Source organism: Lynx rufus, unplaced genomic scaffold, assembly GCF_022079265.1.
Source record: "Lynx rufus isolate CCGP_SWC_20201006 ecotype Redwood Valley unplaced genomic scaffold, mLynRuf1.p SCAF_20, whole genome shotgun sequence".
NCBI classification, from domain to species: Eukaryota; Metazoa; Chordata; class Mammalia; order Carnivora; family Felidae; genus Lynx; species Lynx rufus.
Window position 1 is genome coordinate 25883692 of NW_025814835.1, and position 20208 is coordinate 25903899.

Here is a 20208-nt window from a genome sequence, read left to right on the forward strand (position 1 = left end):
AGTCCCTGCCCTCACGGAGCTTACCGTTGGGGGGTAGAGGACCAGCACTAAAGGAGGGATTAGAATGGCAGGTGCTGTAAATGCTACAAAAGAGAGACGCCTGGGGCTCTGAAGGCGCATAAAGAAGTGGCTGGGTGACCTGATCTCAAAGACTGGGAGCCTGGAAGAGGCGTGGGAGAGCAGAGGAAAGCGTTTCAGGCTGAGCGACAGCAGGTGCAGAGGCCCCGGGGGCGGAAAGAAGACTCTGAGGTGACGGCCAGGGGAAGGAGGGGCAGCAGGTCGCTCAGGGCTTGGAGGCCAAGGAAAAGAATTTGTCTTTGTTCCAAGGGTCGTAGGATGACTGCTGAGTGATGGTGTAGTCAGGCCAGCATCGAGACACGTCAGCAGTGCATCTGAGCGAGGGAAGAGCAGAAATGAGGAAAGCTCTGTCGTCAGTCACCTGAGTGTGACGATGGCTTCCGTTGGGGCGGGTCGTGGTGGGAGGGCCTGGGGAAAAGCGGCTGGGTTGAGAGGTGCCTTTGAAGGTAAAATTGACAAGATGTTGAAGGCTGGTTTGGGTGTGAAAGGGGGAAGAAAGGCCAACGCCCACCACCCGGTGGAGGCGGGTGGGTGGGCTCTCTGAGGGCAGAGCTCCGGCGGAGAAGCAGGTTCTGGAAGAAGATGCCTTGTCTGGAACACAACCTTGAGCCCCTCTTTGAGGCACCCAAGGGGAGACGTCAGATATGCTTGTGGCCACGTGGGGCCACCCACCTGTTCAAAGCACAAGGGAGCCTTGTAATTTGACTCAGTTTCGGCACCTTTGGCTGTAATGAGGGCTGCTTCTTGAGGGGAGGGAGGCCTGTGTGGTCGGGGCCGGGGCAGAAGGAAGCCTTGCTTTTCTTTGTGCCCTTTTGTACCCTTTGAATTGTGTACCTTATGCATATGTTATCTGTTCAAAGGTCAAAAAGGCATAAAAAGAGAACTAAAAATGTCGAATAACGAAGCACCTGAGAAAACGCACCCCACGTTGCAAACTTGATTCGGGAAGACGAGTTCCCGTGTATGACAGGTCGGGGAATGGGACCCTGAAAATCGCTGCCGGCTCCGACCCCATGTCGCTGCACTTTTCTTACCGTTTCTTATTGAAAGGCCAGACTTGAGCACTGCAGAGTAACAGCGTATTTCCCCCGACCTTGAAAGCCTTCAAAACAAATGTTTACGGGGTTTCTCGTGGGGGATCGAGACTGAACTCAGCAGGGCGGCATTCTGCCCGCTGGGTGTCTCTGTCCCCGTGAAGGTGGACCTCTTGTTACTTCCTCCTCGCCTGTCACAATCACCAACAAAGTTATTCCCAGGACACAGGAAAATATTTCTGACTCGCAGTCATGCCAGAAAAGAACAAGAAACACTTTTTATTGTGCTCTCCCTGTGTCGTTCTAGGCAAACGATTTCCCAGGCTTGTTTGGTGGCTTGCTTTTAAACTCTGATGTTGGCCTTACTTCTTTGACAGCGTCCCGACTGGTCCTAGGGAAACCCACACAACGTCCCAGACACGAGGGAATTGGCTTCCTTTTTCAACACCCTATCCCTAGGACACTTCTCTCCTGGAAAACTTCATTTCCTACTTGGAAGGTTAAACAAAATGAGCTTACAGGGCGGCCCCGACCTCCGAATCCATGATAATCATGACAATTAGCATCTGTATGCCACTTCGTTTACATAGCGCTTGTGCTGGGGGGTGTGTCCACGCCTCGTCCCGCAACCCCGGGGTGAGGGCTTTGTGCTTGCAACCTCCCAGCAGGTCTGGCACACACAAGATGTTAAGTCGGTGTTTGTCGCAGGAGGAAAGCAGACAGACTGTGGAAACAGGCTTTTCCAAGACCGAGAAGCTAGTAATGGCAGGAGAGTAGATTTCATTCTAAACCTGGGCTGAGGGTCCCTTCTGTTTCCTGAGGTCCTCACCAGGAGAAATGCCTTTGCCATCACTCATGAGGCCTGGCTCCTTTGGTGGGTCCCAGAACGTGCCAGGACCAGTGTGTGTGGTCACCATGACTCTAAAGCTCTGCTACAGACATCATTCACCCCTTCTGCATGCTGCCGGTACTGATTCACCATTACCAGATGTCTCGTTACTTGGATCCTACCCAGCACATACTAGGCAGAACTGAGCACCGAATTCATCTCCTAATGACTTCTGGAATGGGAAAGATAAAAATGGCAGGGGGGGTGGGGAGGGAATCAGAAAACAGCTAAGGTTAATTTGGTAATCCGATTCGGATTCTTCTTTTTTTTTTTTTTTTTTTTGGTAGGAGGGGGAATCTATTTTGAGTGTGGCTTTGTTTTGTTTTTGTTTTTTGTTTTTTACATTTATTTTATTTTTGAGAGCGAGAGACAGAGCACAAGTGGGGGAGGGGCAGAGAGAGAAGGAGACACAGAATCCAAAGCAGGGTCCAGGCTCTGAGCTGTCAGCACAGAGCCCAATGTGGGGCTCAAACTCTCAGACCGTGAGGTCAGGACCTGAGCCAAAGTCAGACGCTTAACCGACTGAGCCACCCAGGTGCCCCTTGGGTGTGGCTTTGTAGCCAGGGGGCACAGAAATGCGAGAGCACCTGGCTGGGTGGGGGTGGGGGAGTCCTAAACAGATCACGTTCCATCACTGCCCACTGTCAAAATCCAAAGGCATAGAAAGGAGTGGTGGTAGAAGAAAAGAATTTATTTCTGTGAAGCCAACACCTGAAGATAGCGGAGTAGCTTCTTAAAGACGGGCTCCAAAGTGCTTAAAATACTTCCAGGTTTATATCAGGAAAATGTACGGCAAAGGTCGGGGAGGGAGGGCAATGAAGGTCAAGTCCATCATGGTCTGGGCCTCGAGGAGTCAATCATGGGTGGGGTCTTGCTGGCTCAGGGCAGTCCTCTTTGCTTGGGGGGATGTAGTTTCGGCTCCCTTCAGGGGAGCCTCTGCCCTCAGGGTGTGCTGCCTGAGCCTAGAGACAAGCTGGAAAGAACCCAGCTAGAAAGCTTGAGGTCACAATGGAGTCTGCTTGAGGTTCAGAATGGAGGCCCCCCGCCCGCCCCCCAGGCATGGACGGTGGGGAAAAAGGTCAGGGTTCCTGAGGGTGTGTCCGGTTGGTTAGTTTCAACATCGATTTCCTTGCCTTGCTGTCTTTAAAATATATTTTTCTTTTCTATTTATGTACTTATTTTGTAGTGCCTGTGGCAATCCCCCAAATTGACTGTCTGTACTGCGGTGGGGAATAATAATTTTTGTTGTTGGTATTTGAGAGGACTGTCTAAGCACTCCTGTTACTGAACTGTCACAGGCCTACTCCACTGTTGAAGGCACTTCCCTTGCACTTGTGTTGAAACTGGCATCATTTCCTGACGTGAACCAGTCTGACACAAGTGAGGCCCGGCTGTTGATTCGAGAAGGGGAGATCATGGAAATTCCCCCAGTTATTTGAGGAGAAACTTTCTGTAACTATAGACCGACTAGTGTCCGTCCTGCAAATCCTCTCTACGAAGAAAACTTTATGCTGAGGGAGATGATCCCCCGAAAACCTACTGCGGAAGCTTCACGTCCATCGTGGACTTCCTGAGGCTCAGGAGTGTTTGGGGATAAAGTTAGATACTTAAAATGACAAGCATGGTGGGGGTTCTGAAGAGTTACCTCCAAGCTGACAGAAAACAACGATTTTTTTTTCGTGTGTTTCTTCTGCGTGTGACCATTGGTACCTTGAACACCTCTCTGCCTGGTTAGTCAACTCAGCCAACTAGTGTGAAATCTTTGTTTTGAGAAACTTTCAAGACCCCTCCCAGAGAGAATAAGCTGCTTGAGTTTTCGTTCTCAAGAAAAAAAGCGCCTCCATTCTTCCTGCTAGGGTGGCTTTGGTCACATTTTGCAAGGATTTATTATTTTCATATTTTATTTTTATTTTTGAAGGAGAGGGAGACAGCACGAGCCGGGGAGGGGCAGAGAGAGAGGGAGACACAGAATCCGAAGCAGGCTCCAGGCTCTGAGCTGTCAGCACAGAGTCCGATGCGGGGCTTGAACTCACTAACCAGGAGATCACGACCTGAGCCGAAGTCGGACGCCTAACCGACTGAGCCACCCAGGCGCCCTGACTGTTTTCATATTTTAACTCCCTTCTAGATGATGCGCCTCTTGAGGGCAGACACTACTTAGTATTGGCTTCACATCCCTGAGCCATCTCCCCGGGTGGTTGGCATCACATTTTGAATCGATGCTGGCTGAATGGATCGAGAAATCATGCGAACACATTTCTGTTCCAAAACGCGAGGCTCTCATTTTCTCAGATCGGGCAGGCTCCTTCCTGTGTCTCTGGTTGTCGCGACATGAGTATTTATGAGGCCAGCCGGCCCGTGTTAGGACTTGCACCTGACTGATATCTAGAATGACTTTTGATTAGGACTGGCGTGTTTCCTCACTGACTCCCGCCAGGGTCATGACGAGGCAGCCTCCACCCTTGCCGTCTGGGATGACACATTGGCCTCTGTTGTCATCGGCCTTCCTGTAGTAACTGCCCCACAGAGAGAGAAGCTGTCTACGGCCTCCCTTCCACGTGGGACCTTGCCAACTCGTCCTTTTCTACAAGGACATCAGAACAGCAAATTTCAGGAAACGAGAAAAGCAGGCAGAGTTTTTTGTCGCTTTCAAATCTTGAAATCTGTCTATTGTTGAATAAGTAACACATTCACATGGTGCAAAATTTATAAAGGCACAAAAAGTTAAGTTTCCCACCCTGCTCTGGTCGTCAGCCATGCAGTGGGTGTCCCTAGAGGGAACCATATCTGTATGTGATTGTATAGTTGAATGTCTCTGTTGTCCTCGATCTTGACTTTTTCTGGATGTTCCTCTCGTTCCTCCAGAACAATGTTCTTTTCATCCTGCCCCTTCCCCCAGCACCCTGTACTGAGTTGAGGGCCCTCCCTGCACAGCCACCTGGCAAATGTTACGGATCAGCTGACAGCATGTCTGTACTACGAGAATATTTGATGAGCATCTTTATTCGATTGTGAATTAGATGCATTTTCATTCACTTACGTTCCTGTTCTTCTAAGATAAGCCAAGAAGTGCTGATGGCCACATCGGCCTCACTCATGCCATCTTCCGTTCATGAACCATTGCTTCCATTTGTAATGCTGCCAGCCCAGGATGGTTTAGAGCTCACTCACACATTTTTCAGGGGACGGTTGTGCAAGAAATGTCGATATTTTCCAGCACTTTTTTGGCCCCTTCAATGGTTTCTTCTTTTGGCTTCTGCAAGAGCAAAGCCTCAGCCCTGCCTCACCCCTGTCCTCAGCCCTGCCTGCACACACACACCCACATGTGCTCGGGGCCTCTCTGCCCCTCTCTTCCCAGAACCATTGGAAATGAGAAAAGTACTGCAAGGAAGAAGCCTGGCTTCCTCAGGCAGGAGGGTTTTTTGTTTGTTTGTTTGTTTGTGCTTTTGGCTTTTGCTGAGCGTTGCTTGTAGGTGTGGCCTTTGCAGATGCTCTTTTGCTCCCTTTTTCTGTCCCCTGACAGTTGTGGGGAGTTCACCTGCTTGTCCTCTGCTTCCTCCAGGCTAGCATAGCTCCCCTTCCTCGTGTACTCTGGGGCCCTGCCTGCTGGGGAGCAACTTCCCTCCGGCTTCCTCCCTCAACTAGATGCTTCGCCCACGGTCGGTCGAGTGGCAGCCCCCGCCGTCCTCCCGGTGCCAGTGGCCAGTGATTAAGTAGCCGGGTCTTTAGCTGAGTCCATCTTTGTTTGTCATAACGCTGCTGCAAGTTATTTTGGTCTCTGTGACTGGTGGCTGCACCATGATTAGGGTTTGATTACTATCACCAAAGTGACTAAAAGATGAAAATAGAAGCCACAACAGGAAATAAACCACTGCAAATGAGATATTTTATTCCATATTCCCTGCCAGCAAATGATTAGAATCAAACTCATTCACAATAGTTGGGTGAACTCTAAACTTTTTCTTTCTTTCTTTTTTTTTAAGGATCAGAATAGCTTGAAACGGGGTGCTTGTCAGTCTCGCTTGTGCCTGTGGAGACGAAAGGAACTCCCTTTCTAGGCACACCAGCCAGCCAGGAGTTCCTCCCTGGGCTGGCTTCTTTCTTGGAAAGGAAAGGGACAAGAATGCAGTGGGGCGGGGCTGGCTCTCAGGAAGGCTTGGGATGTTAACTGATTCAGGGGATGTCAGGGAGCCATAAGGCAGCACCAATCACTGCTGCTACTTGCCCAGCATCCCAGCCATCATCTACGTCGGGTAGTAAAATGGAGGAAAGCTGTGGACAGAGGGTAAGAGAGAGGTGACGCCTGAATTAAAACACCCACAATTACACTCTATGGGAACATATCTCTGCAAGTATATGCATGCTGTACTCAGACAAGCTGTGATGTCAGATTCAGCTCCTGAAACACCCACTAAATCTACCTGCCCTGTGTGTGCTCTGGCCTCTCATCACAGACTATTAGCACCATTGGCCAGATTTCTAAAAGAGTCTTCAGCTTCTCCATTTAGCCAAGATGCTTAATTAGAATTATGACATTTGCTTTCCCTTATTTATGTCCTTGTCACTTTGCAGCCTAGCCTAGCCTCTCTTGAAAAGCAAAGATCGTGTAGGGAGGCCCAGAGCAGAGAGAGGGAATGGGACCCTGTGAGGGTAGGAAACTTGCCCAGAAAGCTTTTTAATCCCTGCCAAGTATACGGCCGAGGCCAAACGTGAGGATAACCACTGGTGCAAGTTAGTTAACCAGTGAGGGCAGAGCCCCAGCCTGGAATCAGGTTTTCTGACAGCTAGCCTGGGATTCTTAATAAGCCTTTCTAAGGGGAGTATATTGTGTATTTCTCAGAAATCTTATTTCTGTCTCTTTTGTCTTTCCTGCCTATGATGATGGGATCACCCAGAGCCACTCATCCATTTCTTCCTGGGGCTTTCTTGCTGCTGTGTTTGCAAGTTTGCAAGGTGCTTCTTTACAAAGTTTCACACACACACACACGGTCTCAATGCCCTTTTCACTAGGCAACATTTTTATTTACAATAAAATTATGACCTTACACAATTGCAGCTATGTGGCCTTACAAAGTAAACGTTTAGAATGCCAGCTTCTGCCCTGTCCTACATACATTTCTACACTGCTCGGCACCCCTCCCCTGTGTCTTACAAGTCAACAAGCTTCAGGGGTCTCTTGCCTGGAGCTGATGGTGTAAGCAACATTGCTGATTTTCTCTCACATTTTAATCTCCAAAGGTGCTTTTGTTAGATCAGGGGGGAGCAGTCCAAATGCCCCCTTTGCATCCTATGTTGGTTCCTCAATGTTTATTAAGCATCTACTGCCTGTCAGGCGCCTCTTAAATTGCTGGAGGGGAGGGGGCTGAACTGTAAAGCTAAAATTAATCTGTCCCATTTCCTTCTAAGAAGGTATAATTTAACTGGGATATTGAAAATAGTACATCGCACCTTTCCTGAAGATTCGTCGTTCATCTCATCCCCAATGAGGTTCACTGTTGTCCTGATATCACAATTGTAAATCCCTTAAAAAAAATCTTTTTTATTTCACTGAATAATCTGTGAGGTTAGATCACCATGCCAACTAGTGGCCTCGTCAACAGTGATGCGTATATATTTAAATCATTTCTTTTCTCAGTACCATCAGTTTTCATGAAATAAACGCATTCTGGTCGTGTGCCCTACCAAGGCCTTACCCCATTTCCTTGCCGTAATCTGCTAGCTGGGTCTCTGCTTCTCCCGAACCTGGGGTCAGGGGCTAAACTCTATGACCCTGAGCACCTTGAACGCTACGGAGCCGAGAAGGGCGCAGAAACAGGCCGTGCGTGCATATGCATGCCCTAGGCAGGTCTGCTCGGAAAGGTAACCTTCCCGCGCCGGGAGGCGGGGTGCCGGAGGTCTTCCGGGCTCCGGAGGAAACCTGCCGGCGGCGGGGCCGGAGAGCCACCCCCCACCTCGCCCCCGCCCCTTCTCCCGCCTGGATGCTGCCCCTCGCAGCTCGTCAGCCGGCCAAATGCATTCCAGAGCTGTGCACAAGACACACTTCTCCAGGCAGTCCTAGAAACCCGAGCCCGGAGCGGGAGAGGGCGGGAGGGAGCGCGCGGCCGCCGCTGAGGTCACATTCGCGCCGCCTCCCCGCCCTCGGCGGCCCGGCTGTTCCCTCCAGCGCACACTTCCCAGGGCCGCGGTCCAGTCCGGTGTAAATGTCTTTTAAAACGGAGACAGCGCTCTCCTCCCCCTTCCCTCCAGCGCGGCCAGGGGATCCGCCGCCAGGGCCTTTAAAACAAAACGAATGAATGAAGCGCTAGGGCGAGCGCGCGCGGGACAGCCGCTGCGAAGCTCCCCCGGCTGCGTCTAAATCGGGCCGCCGACCGGTTCGTTCCGCTTGAAAACCCTCCGGCGAAGCCCGCTCGGTGCTTTTGGGTTTTCCCATTTCTCCTCTGATCCGGCCAGGTCTCCGTCGATTCTGGGAGCTCCTCAGCTCCCCACCTTTACCCGCACCCCCACCCCCCGAGTGGTACCCCTTCTGCAGACCGGGGAGGGGGTGGCGGTGGCGGGGGTGTGTGTGTGGGGGGGGAGAAATAGCTTTTAGAAACCCGATCTGTTGTTTGCGAAACACAATCGCTTTTTTTTTTTTTTTTAAAGCGACAGGGTGTCTAGACGGCCACGTGACGAGGCCGGAGCCGGGCGCGCCACTGCGCAGTGGAACCAGCAGAGCAGAGGGCCCGAGGGGGGGGAGCGGGGGGCGGGGAGGAGGCGGCGGCGGCGGCGGCGGCTGGGGGCGGGGGAGCGAAGGGGGAGGAAGGGGGAGGGAAGGGGGCGGGGGCGGGAGGCCTTGCGGGAGGCGGCGAGCCGCGGGCACACTCGCTCACTCGCTCGGCGCACGGAGCAGCCTGTCCCCGAGCCGCGCCAGCCGAGCCAGCCGGGCGCCGTGCTCGGTCCGCTCGCCGCGCGGGAGAGAGCTGCCCGAGACAGAGCCAGCCCGCCGGCGCCGAGCTGCCGAGCGTCCGGCCCCGGAGACCCTGAGTGCGGCGCGGCGAGCCTCCGGCGGCGGCAGAAGGACCCGAGCGCCAGGAGAGGGCGGACGGGGGACAAGGAGGCTCCCGGGCGCGACGAGGAGAGTCTCGGTGGAGGAGGCGGCGTGAGGACACCCGGGCCTCCTTGCCGCCGCAGCCGGGTCGGGGCGAGCAGCTCCTACGGGGAGTCCAGGCGGCCAGCCGCGGCCAGGGGAGGGGGCGCCGGCGGCCCCCGCATTAGTGAGCAGCTTGCGCCCAGGAGGGCGAGAGCGCGCGACCCGCCAGGGGCCCGCCGCCGCCGCCGCCGCCGCCGCGCCGCCCTCCCCCGCGCTGTCAGCCCCGCCGGGCGCAGCCGCCGCCGCAGCATCTTCTGCCCCTGTGCCCCCGCCAGCCCCGAGGAAGTCCCCGCCGAGGACCGGGGCCCCCGGGAGCGCAGGAGGAAAGACCAGACTCCCCCCAAACACGCAGATGCCGAGGATTGAAGCAGCCTAGCCAGAGCTTTCTGTGGATTAAAAAAATATACGATTTTTTTTTTCCCTTGGCAGAAGAAAAGGAAAGGAAGACCAGCGGGGCTCTGCAAGGAAAAAAGGGGATGTAACTCGTGGATACGTTTTTTTTTTTTCCACCCCTCAAACGTCTTGTTCTACTTTGTAAACATTTTCTTTTTTTAAACCCCAGCTCCAGCCGGACGCCCCCAGACCTCCGGGGGTGCGAGGAGGTGGTGTTTTTCATTTTGGGCTTTGCATATTTGGTTCTTAGATTTTTTTGAGAGCCTTCTCATTTCGCCAGACATCTCATGTGGGGTGAAGTCCACTCGGCCCCCTCCTCCGAGTCTTCGTGTGCACGGAATTCGAGGAGATCCGGTTACTAAGGATATAGAGGAAAAAAATAAATCGCGTGCCTGCTTTTTTTTTTTTTTTAATTGCCTGTTTCTCCCCACCCCCAAATTAAGTTGCTTAGCAAGGGGGAGAGAGGCTTTTTCCTCCCTCCAGCAGCCCAGCCGAAAGCCTTTTCGTTTTTTGCCCCCGCGGATCTTCCATGTAGGAAGCCGAGGCTGGCGAGCCCGACACTCGGGAGCCGCTGCGGGGGGGCCTCTTTTTTGGGAGGCGCCGACCGGGGCAGGCTTCGCCGCCCCCAGGGAAGCGGCGGCCGCGTTCCTCCGGGGTGCGCCGGGGCCCGAGAGCCGCGCTCGGCGCGGGCCGCGCGGGGTGGGGCAGCCAGAGCGCAGGCCCCCGAGCCCCGGCGGGCGCCCCCGGGCCCCCGCGCGCGCCCCGGCCTCCGGGAGACTGGCGCATGCCACGGAGCGCCCCTCGGGCCGCCGCCGCTCCTGCCCGGGCCCCTGCTGCTGCTGCTGTCGCCTGCGCCTGCTGCCCCAACTCGGCGCCCGACTTCTTCATGGTGTGCGGAGGTCATGTTCGCTCCTTAGCCGGCAAACGACTTTTCTCCTTGCCTCCTCGCCCCGCATGTTCAGGACCAAACGATCTGCGCTCGTCCGGCGTCTCTGGAGGAGCCGTGCGCCCGGCGGCGAGGACGAGGAGGAGGGCGCGGGGGGAGGCGGAGGAGGAGGCGAGCTGCGGGGAGAAGGGGCGACGGACGGCCGGGCGCATGGGGCCGGTGGCGGCGGCGCGGGCAGGGCTGGCTGCTGCCTGGGCAAGGCGGTCAGAGGTGCCAAAGGTCACCACCATCCCCACCCCCCAGCCACGGGCGCCGGCGCGGCCGGGGGCGCCGAGGCGGATCTGAAGGCGCTCACGCACTCGGTGCTCAAGAAACTGAAGGAACGGCAGTTGGAGCTGCTGCTCCAGGCCGTGGAGTCCCGCGGCGGTACGCGCACCGCGTGCCTCCTGCTGCCCGGTCGCCTGGACTGCAGGCTGGGCCTGGGGGCGCCCGCCGGCTCGCAGCCCGCGCAGCCGCCCTCGTCCTACTCGCTCCCCCTCCTGCTGTGCAAAGTGTTCAGGTGGCCGGATCTCAGGCATTCCTCGGAAGTCAAGAGGCTGTGTTGCTGTGAATCTTACGGGAAGATCAACCCCGAGCTGGTGTGCTGCAACCCCCATCACCTTAGCCGACTCTGCGAACTAGGTAAGAAGTTATTCTGCGCCCACCCTCTTGCCTCCTCCCCCTGGCGCGCAAGTGGTAGAAGAACCCCCACTCTCCCGGGCTGTGTGTGTATGTGTGTGCAGCCGCCACCTCTCCGGAGGGGGGGCGGTGTACATCCCCTCCTGGGAAGAGCCTTTAGGGACAAAAGTAGAGAAAGGACAAGGGGAATCTGCAAGGGCATTCCCTGGGGGTTCCCTTCCAGTTTTTTCTCCTCTGCTGCCCCGAGGTGGGCTGTGGGCACAGCTTGTGCACGCACTCCACAGACACGCGGCTCAAAATTTAAATGCCTTCATTTCCACAGCAGCTAGGCGGTGCAGAGAGAAGTGGGGGTCACGCCTCCCCTGCACCCGGAAAAGCACTGAGGTGTGTGGCCGAGTTGGATTCGGGCCAGGCCCGCCGAGGAAGGTTGGGAGAAGCGAGTTGTAGAGGCTGGAAAGTCTCTGCTCCTTTAGTAAATAAGGACAGTCAGGTCGGGATACTCCCCGGCCCCGCAGCTCTGGGGTCTTGGGGCAAAGAAGGTTAGGATGGGAGGCAGGACTGGATACCCGCTCTCAAGCCAGCCAGCCAGGATGGAAAAGAGCAAGCGATCAGAAGTTGGGTGTCCCCAACTTTTTCCTTTCTTTCAGTAAAGCACACAGTGGACTATAGGATGGTCTGCCCCCAGCGCCTCTGTGCCTTTGCTGCCCTTTTATTGCGCCAGGGCCTGGGCTTCGCCTCTGAGACCCCAGCCTCCCTGTCTTTTTCCTCCCAGCCTCCTCTGTTGCTTCCCGTTTCTCCACGTCTCTGTGCACAGCGGGGGATGTACCTCGGGCGCCCACAGATCCTCCCAAGTTCACCAGCGCACTTGGGGCGCGTCTCCCGGGTGGGCTGGGAATGGGGATCCCCGAGTTTCTGCGCGGGCGTGCAGCGGTGCGGCGGGAGGGGGGCGGGCGGGGTGAATTGCACCCCTGGGGGGCGGGGGCGGGGAGGGGGCTTTGTCGCTCCCCGCCCCGTGAACTGTGAAGTGCGCGGCCCGAGCCGGTGGTTTCCAGCCGGGCCGGCGGAGCGCGGCGGCGGCGGCGGCGGCGGCGGCTGCAGACGTGGAGGAGCTGAGCGCCGAGGCTGGCGCCAGGCGGCCTCTTTTGTTTATCTGACAGCTAAATATCAAGGCAATCACCGCCTCGCGGCCCTGCCTCCAACCCCCACAGCTAAGACAAACAGTTGGGCTAAAAGAATGTCTCTGTTATCATAAGTTTCTATCTCTCTTTCTCATGGCTCGGCCTTTATTTTCTCTTACTTTTTTAATTCCAGAGTCTCCCCCTCCTCCTTACTCCAGATACCCGATGGATTTTCTCAAACCAACTGGTGAGTAGATGATTTTAAAAATACCCTTCCTATCTCAAGTTAGAAATGGAGCCTCTAGAACGCGGATTTTTATGTCTAGGCAGCGGCTTTGGGGAGGCGCTGGGCTTGCCCCGAGGTGGTTCTGGGTTTCCTCTGTTGGAAATTTGGTGGATTTTTCTGTTTTTGTTGTGGCTGGAGTGGGTGTGTGTGTGTGTGTGTGTGTGTGTGTAGATCTATCTCTCTACTATGATTTTCTTTTTTGCAAAGATGTTTTTGTTCCTCTTTTGTGTATTTTCACTCTGTAACCAAATTGGCTCAGCTTTAACATGTGGAATTTGATCCACGAAGAAGTGTCTTGAGAGCCAAATAGGACAGGTTGATGGGAGAATTCGGGGAGTTTTGTGAGTGCCAGAAGAATCCGTGAGAAGAGTGGATAATTTGATGACAGAGGGAAGCCCGTTTCAAAGGTGCAGAGCAGGTCTTGGTTTGAAGTAGGAGCTTAGAAAATCTGAGAAGTAAAGGCAACAGCGTCCTGCTGGGTGTTCTGTGCTTCTGACACCTGCTAGTCAGCCCTGGCCCGCATTTTCTCAGAATTCGAGCTCGGGACCATGCAGGTTTTTAGCATAACTCTGCCTGCCTGTTGCTTTGTCCCTAGATGGCCCAGGGCCAGAGCAAAAGCCCATTTGAGACTGGCACCAGCCCTGTGGCGGTTGTCTGTATTCAGCTTCTAGCTGGCAGTGCAGGGGCTCATCCTGTGGAGGTAACAGTGCCACGGGGCACAGGGGTCAGCAGAACGGGGCTTTGGCAGTGCCTCCAGGGATGGGCCCCACTGTCCCAGAGCGCCTTCTTAAAGCAGCGGGAGATGCCCTAGCTGAGGAGTACGGATTGTTAACCTCGGTCTTCAGGCCTGTATACTGATGCCTGAAAAATGCAACCCTTGTGACATCTTTCTTTTGCCAAGGTTCTGGGAGAAGGAGAAGTGAAGGGTTGGGCCCCATTTCTGTCTTGGAATTCACAAGTCCTTCCGCCTCATGAGTTTTGGCTGTTGGGCCTTTCCCCCCACTAATTAAAAGTTTTGCTGGGGCGTTGTCATAAATTAAATACTTTAATGAACGGTGTAACCAAAGCCCATGTTCTGCAGCCAGCCCCCCCGGGACTCCGCCGCTCCCTGAAGTCGGGAGGCGTTGCTGCCTGCCCGGTGCCTGTCTAATAAGTGGCCTGCAAAGCATGTGATATTTTGCTTTCGATTTACAAAACACCAGATAAATGGTCATTAATGAGGAGATAACCGGCTCTCTGTATTTGTAACAAACGCTAACTGAAATTCCCAAGCTCTGTTTTCTCAAAGAATGTAACTTGACTGGGCTTTTGGCATCAGGACCCAGAATTCTTTCATGAGGTTTGCTCTGTAAGGGGCCATCCCCGCCTGCCCCGTTTTTGTTTCTCCTTCTGTAGCCTTCCAATCTGGAGGGATTCCTTGCAAGAGAGAAAGACCGGTCACCTTGGCCCCAGGAGTAAAGATTGCTAGGGGTGAATAAATGCTCCCAGAAACCCCCTAAAACTGTAGACCAGAAGGGCCGCAATTCTCCCGGGTTTCCTGCAGAGATATCAGGATAAATCTGTTCCCAGGATTCAGGCGGTCCTTCTGCCAGGCCAGGACCTCATTTGCAGTGAGTGGAGTGATATATTTATTCATTAGCAAGTGTTGACATTAGGTAGCAAAATGTGTGTAAACAGAGAAGCCACAAAGACAGGAATGTGCCATTTCCAAGGGGGAGAAAAAGTTTTCCAGATCAGCCAATAGGAAGTGATTAACCTGCCAATCGGAAACTCAAACAGCTGGTTACTCACCCAAAACGTTTTGTTTAAAACAAAACAAGAAAGGGAATGAGAAAAGGCCCTGTCGTGGAAGGACGTGAGGTGGTACAGGCCATGCCCCTGTGGAAGGAACTGTCCCGACTTGCTGGAGGGCAGCCAGGTCTGGGAACCGTGGGGCTAGGGACAGGTCTGGGGCCGGTTTTGCCGGCTGCTGTGGCCAGGGCCAGGGCCGTTGAGGTCACACACACAGATGGGATGCTGCCCCCGCTTTTCGTCTTCACCTTGTACATGGGAGGAGAGTACTTGGCTGGGAAATTCAGGTCAGCTGCTTGCTTTCTTGAGTGTGTGAGCCCCAGGTTGAAGTTTTGGTCTGGGGTGACTAGGTGAGAACCAGGAGCCAGGTTTTATAATGGACAGCTGTTAAAATCTTAACTGGCTACACAACGAAGGGAATCCCTTCTGTGAAGTCTCCAGCTTGGGAAGAGGTGGTGGGAAGGGAACTGGGGAAGGGACCTGGGTGCTAGGCGGTCCCAAACCAGTAGGATCTTCCGGGAAGGGTTAGACATACCTGAACCAAAGGGCAAGGTGGCTGTGACTTGTGACTATCTGAAGTCAAGAAGGTTCCTTCCTCTCCCGCAAGGGATAGGAACATGCTGTTCGAAAGTAGAACTTATGTTGTGGAGGGCGGGGGGGATGCTGAGGGGTTGCTATGTGGGCCCTGCTCCCTGTGTCCTCTGCATCTGATGGTGTGCAAGACTTCCCAGAATGGCTGGAGTTGAGGATGTTGCTGGGGACACTGGATTTGCTTAGGCCAGGGTCCCAGGTGACCAGCACCCATTTGGTAGATCAAGCCTCCAAAGGGTAGTTGAGAAGTCTGGGATCTAGGCCTGCTTTTACCTCTTAACTCACCGTCTCCTAATTTTTCTGGGCCTCTGTAAATCTAGTTGATCAAAGAGTTAAGAGTTAGATGATTCATTCATTTGCTCATTTATTGGTTCGTTCATTCATTCTACAGGCCTAATGATGTGCCTGCCTGAAAATGTGGATGATTCCCATGCAGTGGATTGTGCTCTAACCAGGGTTCATGGCAGCTGTGGATTGGGGCAGAGCTGGGACATTGAGCGTGTGGTTGGGGGAGCGGGGCTGGGGCTCCTTGGGCCCCGGTGGCTCTTGGGAAGCTCAGAACTATGTTGACGGGAATATCTGAGCTCTCTTGGTGAGAGGAATAGAATCCCCAGCCCCTTCACCTTGTGCTCCTTGTACAGCTCATTCCTTGGCTGGTCCCCAGGCTTGCGTCTTCAAGGACTGTCTTTTTCTCCCAGAGAACCCAGCACTTACTGGGTGCTTGGTAATGTTTAACGGTGGATAAGAGCCAGGAATGGCCTAGAGCCTAGAGTGGGTGCATCCTGGGCCCTGGAGAGCTGGGGACACAGGCAGAGGCTGAGACACTGGCTTTGGACCTCTGTCTCTGGGTGAGGGCTGGGGGTGTGGCCTCTTGGACCTTTATGAGCCCTGCAGTAGCTTGAGGAGGCCAGTCTGGATGCTGAGGCCGTCTGGGCCTAACTACCTGCAGGGAAGAGTGAGGACTTGGGCCCCCTGGGGAGGGAGAGCTGTGGGATGGGCTGGATGAGCGCTCAACTCTAGCTCACGGCCCAGCTCACTGGGTGGCCCCCTGGGCTAGTCAGTGACGCCTCAGTTTACCAAGGTGCGGGTCCAACAGGTATACTTTAATACTTCACAGAGGTGGCGGGGAGGCCTAATTAATGTTTGTAAATCCCTCTTGAGATCAAAGGCTCTGCAGAAGGGCAGAGCACCATTTCATAAAAACGCTTGTGGTTGCCGGAGCTGGCTTACCTTTGATCTGAGACAGGCTGACACCTTGAATGTGGTCCCAGCTCTGCCCTGAGATGCCAGGCTCTTCCTTTGAAACCCACTTTGCCCCTGGGATTCAGCCAGCCAAAGCCGGAGGAAGGCAGGGGGCAGTGGCCGTGGATACATCCTCCTGTTTAATGTGGGGGTGTCTTCCGCTTGTGGGTAGGTAAAACCTCTCGAACATGGTGAAGGCCATCGAAGTAGCTTAAAAAGTGCAGGGTATACACCATTTAACAAGCAGCTTCCATTTTCTGCTCCCCTATTGTTTTCCATTTGATTAAGTGTCTCCTGTAAAACTGTATATTCCTGTTAGGAATTACACTTTATCCTGATAAAATGAGATTACACACACAGTCTTTTCTCTCTTGCTCTGCATATGGCCCCCACTCCTCCCCTCTGCTCCCCCCCCCCCCACGCCCCTGTTGAAATTCTTGAAAAGTTGTTCTTCCAGGGGCGCCTGGGTGGCGCAGTCGGTTAAGCGTCCGACTTCAGCCAGGTCGCACGATCTCGCGGTCCGTGAGTTCGAGCCCCGCGTCAGGCTCTGGGCTGATGGCTCGGAGCCTGGAGCCTGTTTCCGATTCTGTGTCTCCCTCTCTCTCTGCCCCTCCCCCGTTCATGCTCTGTCTCTCTCTGCCCCCAAAAAAATAAACGTTGAAAAAAAAAATTAAAAAAAAAAAAAAAAGTTGTTCTTCCAGCCTGAGAGAGAATGCGGGAGACCGAAGGTTCTGGGATTAGAGAGAGAATCTCAGAGTTGGAGGGGTAGGCAGCAGAAATCCAGATGTGGTTTGGGGGCCCTGGGTAGGCCATGCTCAGTCCCTCCCCCCCCTTTTATTGGGGAATGAAGGCTGCTGCTGGGCTACTAAATAAAGGACTCCAAATGGGCTTACTTGCCTCCGGGCTTCTCTTTCCATTGGCTTCCTGTTTGCCAGCGTGGCCAAGTGGTTCCAATGGGAAACTGGTAGAACACACCCCAGGTTCATCCTGCTGGTGACCTGGGGTGGTTGGGGGACGGGAATTGAACCATCTAACCCAGTGTGCTTGCAGTGGAGCCGCGAAGCCCCTTTCCGGAGCCGGCCTCTCACTATGGCCCTCAGTTTGGCCTTGGCAGTGATGCATGATGAGCTTTCAGGGTCTTGTGTACTTTTGTTTCATGGGGCTAATTAGTTGTGTTTCGTGGGCATTAGGTTTTGGTTTAATTGCTCTGAGGGAGGTTGTGGAGTCTGTTTCTCAGCTAGAATTGTCATTAGCCTCGTTAGCGTTTAGGTCACCGTGCTAAGCACCTGAGGGTGACAGAGACGTTGAAGAGAAGCTTATAGGCTGGTTAGGGCTTACAGGATCTGAAGGTAAAAGATGAGCAAAGTCGGCAGAAGGGAATTCCAAGTGCTGGATGCCAGAAAAATTTTATAGGAACCAAGGGCAAGGGAGCCTTGCAGGTCTGGGGCTGCCCGGGAAGGTTTCCAGAGAGGAGTTTGGACCAGGCCTAGAAGGAGGTAGAACATTTCCCCTTCAGCTGGGAGCCTTCTTCTTGGTCCTGATGTGCCGGTGGCTTTATACAGATGTGCGCATGAGTAAGATTCGTTGGGTTCTTTTTATTTTATTTTAATTCAAAAATTTTTTCATGTTTATTTATTTTGAGAGGGAGACAGAGCACCAGCAGGGAAGGGGCAGAGAGAGGGGGAGAGAGAGAGAGAGAGACAGACAGACAGACAGAGACAGAGAGAGAGAATCCCAAGCAGGCTCGGTGCTGCCAGGGCAGAGCCCGACCCCGGGATCGATCCCATCAATCTTGAGACCACGACCTGAGCCGAGATCTAGTGCCGGACGCGTAACCGGCCGAGTCACCCAGGCGCCCACCATGGGGTTGTCCTTGAGATTTGTATGCCTCATTATACTTCTGATACATTAGTTAAAAGAGAAAAAAGTCCCTTCAGCCCAAGGGCAGTCTTGAGAAAGTCCTGAAGAACTGGGAAGTCTAACAAGATGAGGGAGACACTGGTCTATGGGAGTGGCAGAGAGGCCCCTGGATCTACAGGAAGGCTTCACCTTGGGGGTTGAGAGCAGAGCCCAGGCTTCCTTTGACCTTGGGAACTACCTGGTTTCCTCAATGGGGGACTTGAAATAAAAGAGAAATTCCAGCCAGTCTGCCATCGAGCCTGACTTGACTAATGATTAACTGGCTGCCCAGAGCCCAGACCGGTGACAAGGTGCTGTGGTCTGTCTTCTGATGGGCAGCGAAGCCTGAGCAGACCATTAATAATCAGCATCGCGGTGGGGACCCAGCTGTTTGGAATGTGTGGTTTCTCTTTAATGCTGTTTAGAATGTGCTTAAAAATTAATCTTGGTGTTTTTATTTATTTGTTTGTGTATTTATTTCTCTCCTTTTCACATCCACAGCAGACTGTCCAGATGCTGTGCCTTCCTCCGCTGAAACAGGGGGAACGAATTATCTGGCCCCTGGGGGGCTTTCAGGTGAGACATTTTCTCTTATTTCCCTGGCAGTTTCAAGACCTCTTGAAATGACTGGAGACGAGAGGAATCGGGGTGGCCTTCTGCCACCCCAGCTGGTCTGGAATTAATTCTCACTTTTATGTGCTTGAACTGGATGCATCCGTGGCGACTCTGGCCCTTGAGCTCGCCATTCTGCAGTCCCTTACGCATCAGGACCCTGGGCCTGCTCTGTTGAGGAAGTGGGGGCCAGCCGGGGACTGGCATGATGCTGTGTTTCATGGTTATTGTTAAAGCAGCTACTGGCTCTGGGGGCTTCCGCTCGGTGACTTTGGCATTAGTTCATGGGTTTAAGCTTAAGCTCTTTCTTGCACTTGCCCTTAGTGCATGGAGTGCCTTGAAAGGGGATCGATCCACCTTTTGGGAACCCGTTGAAGACAGATCCCAGGCGTAGGGTGGGAGTTCAACGCAGATGTCCTTGATGCTTCTGTGCAGGTTTTAATTCCCAGTCTAGCTTTAGTGCAGGATTCTGTAGCGCGTATCCGGAGACGGGAGCCACAGGATGGAAGCACTGAGGACAGTAGAGACTTGGCAGTGCTACCCGGGAGGGAAGGTCTGGAATGCCAGTGCTGGAGGGTTATGGGAATGAGGGAGGTAGCCTGAGCATCACTGCCCCTGAGGGGCATGAGAAGAGAGTCATAAACTTGTAGGAGCTCATTAGCAACGTAAGTAGGAAGCATTTTCCTCTTTTTCAAAAGACATCCTATTTCTACCTGATTTTCCCACCCAGTGTGCCGTCTCTGGATTTTCCAAGAGCCAGCTAAAGCAAGAGGGAGAGTCACCCGGTTGGGGGGGGGGGGTAGGGGTAGGGGAGAAATTCCAGGGTTCCGTGCATTTGTCGTTGCTTGCCTCTGGGACGTTGGCAGAGGAGCATGGCGGCTCAGATGGAACCGTCTGGGGGGGCTGCTGTGGTGTGTCCTCTTTTGTGAGGTGACCTCTTATTGGCTGGATGCTGCCTCTAGGCCATGGTCATGCTCATCCTGGCCAGCCCCTCCCAGGCTCTCCTGTCCAGGAACGGAGCTTGCTGAGGACGCCTTTAGGAAGACCCTTGTTTGTTTTTATTTCAGGGCAATATATACTCTTGACTTATCTGCCGCAGAGGGTATTGTTTACACAAAGCTCCTAATGAGAAGTGGGCAGGAAGAAGAGGGACCCGGCGAGGGGCGGGGGCATCGTGTGTGGGGAGGGGCGGGGGGACCGCGGCGGTGGAGGAGGGAGAACATGCTGGAACGGGTGAACTGCGTCTTTTCTGCTTTCTAAGGCTGAGAAAGTTCCTGAAAGAAAGAAGGCCAAGAAGAGGAGAGGGTCTGGGCAAACTAACACACTCAGGATGTTGTTCGATGGGTTTATTTTTTAAATCCTCAATGTGCAGGGAGGAGCCCCAGCCCTTTTGAACCACATGAAATAAGCAAGGGAAGTGGTAGCTTTTGAAAGGGGGCTTTTCGGAAGGGTTGTCTTATTGATAACATCTTGTCTGTCTTGTCTGCTGGAGGAAATGACGACACCAAGCCGAGCATCTCCTTCCTCGGCCCCGTGCAGCCCTATCTGAGTTAGGTGGGCTTTCTGTTCCCAAAGCCATTCC

The 20208-nt window shown here is 53.8% G+C and overlaps 1 protein-coding gene across 2 annotated transcripts in view; it reads left to right on the forward strand.

The window, feature by feature from the left end:
• Positions 1 to 10310: 10310 nt before the first annotated feature.
• SMAD7 (SMAD family member 7) overlaps positions 10311 to 20208 on the forward strand; it is a 29860-nt gene continuing 19962 nt past the window's right edge. Inside the window, exons 1-3 of one of the 2 annotated variants that reach the window (XM_047086307.1) lie at positions 10311 to 11090; positions 12399 to 12452; positions 18516 to 18590. In XM_047086307.1, the coding sequence (XP_046942263.1) occupies positions 10478 to 11090; positions 12399 to 12452; positions 18516 to 18590 (742 nt within the window). In that variant the 5' untranslated portion in view covers positions 10311 to 10477. The remainder of the gene's footprint in view (positions 11091 to 12398; positions 12453 to 18515; positions 18591 to 20208) is intronic. The other variant, XM_047086308.1, reaches the window with a different exon arrangement.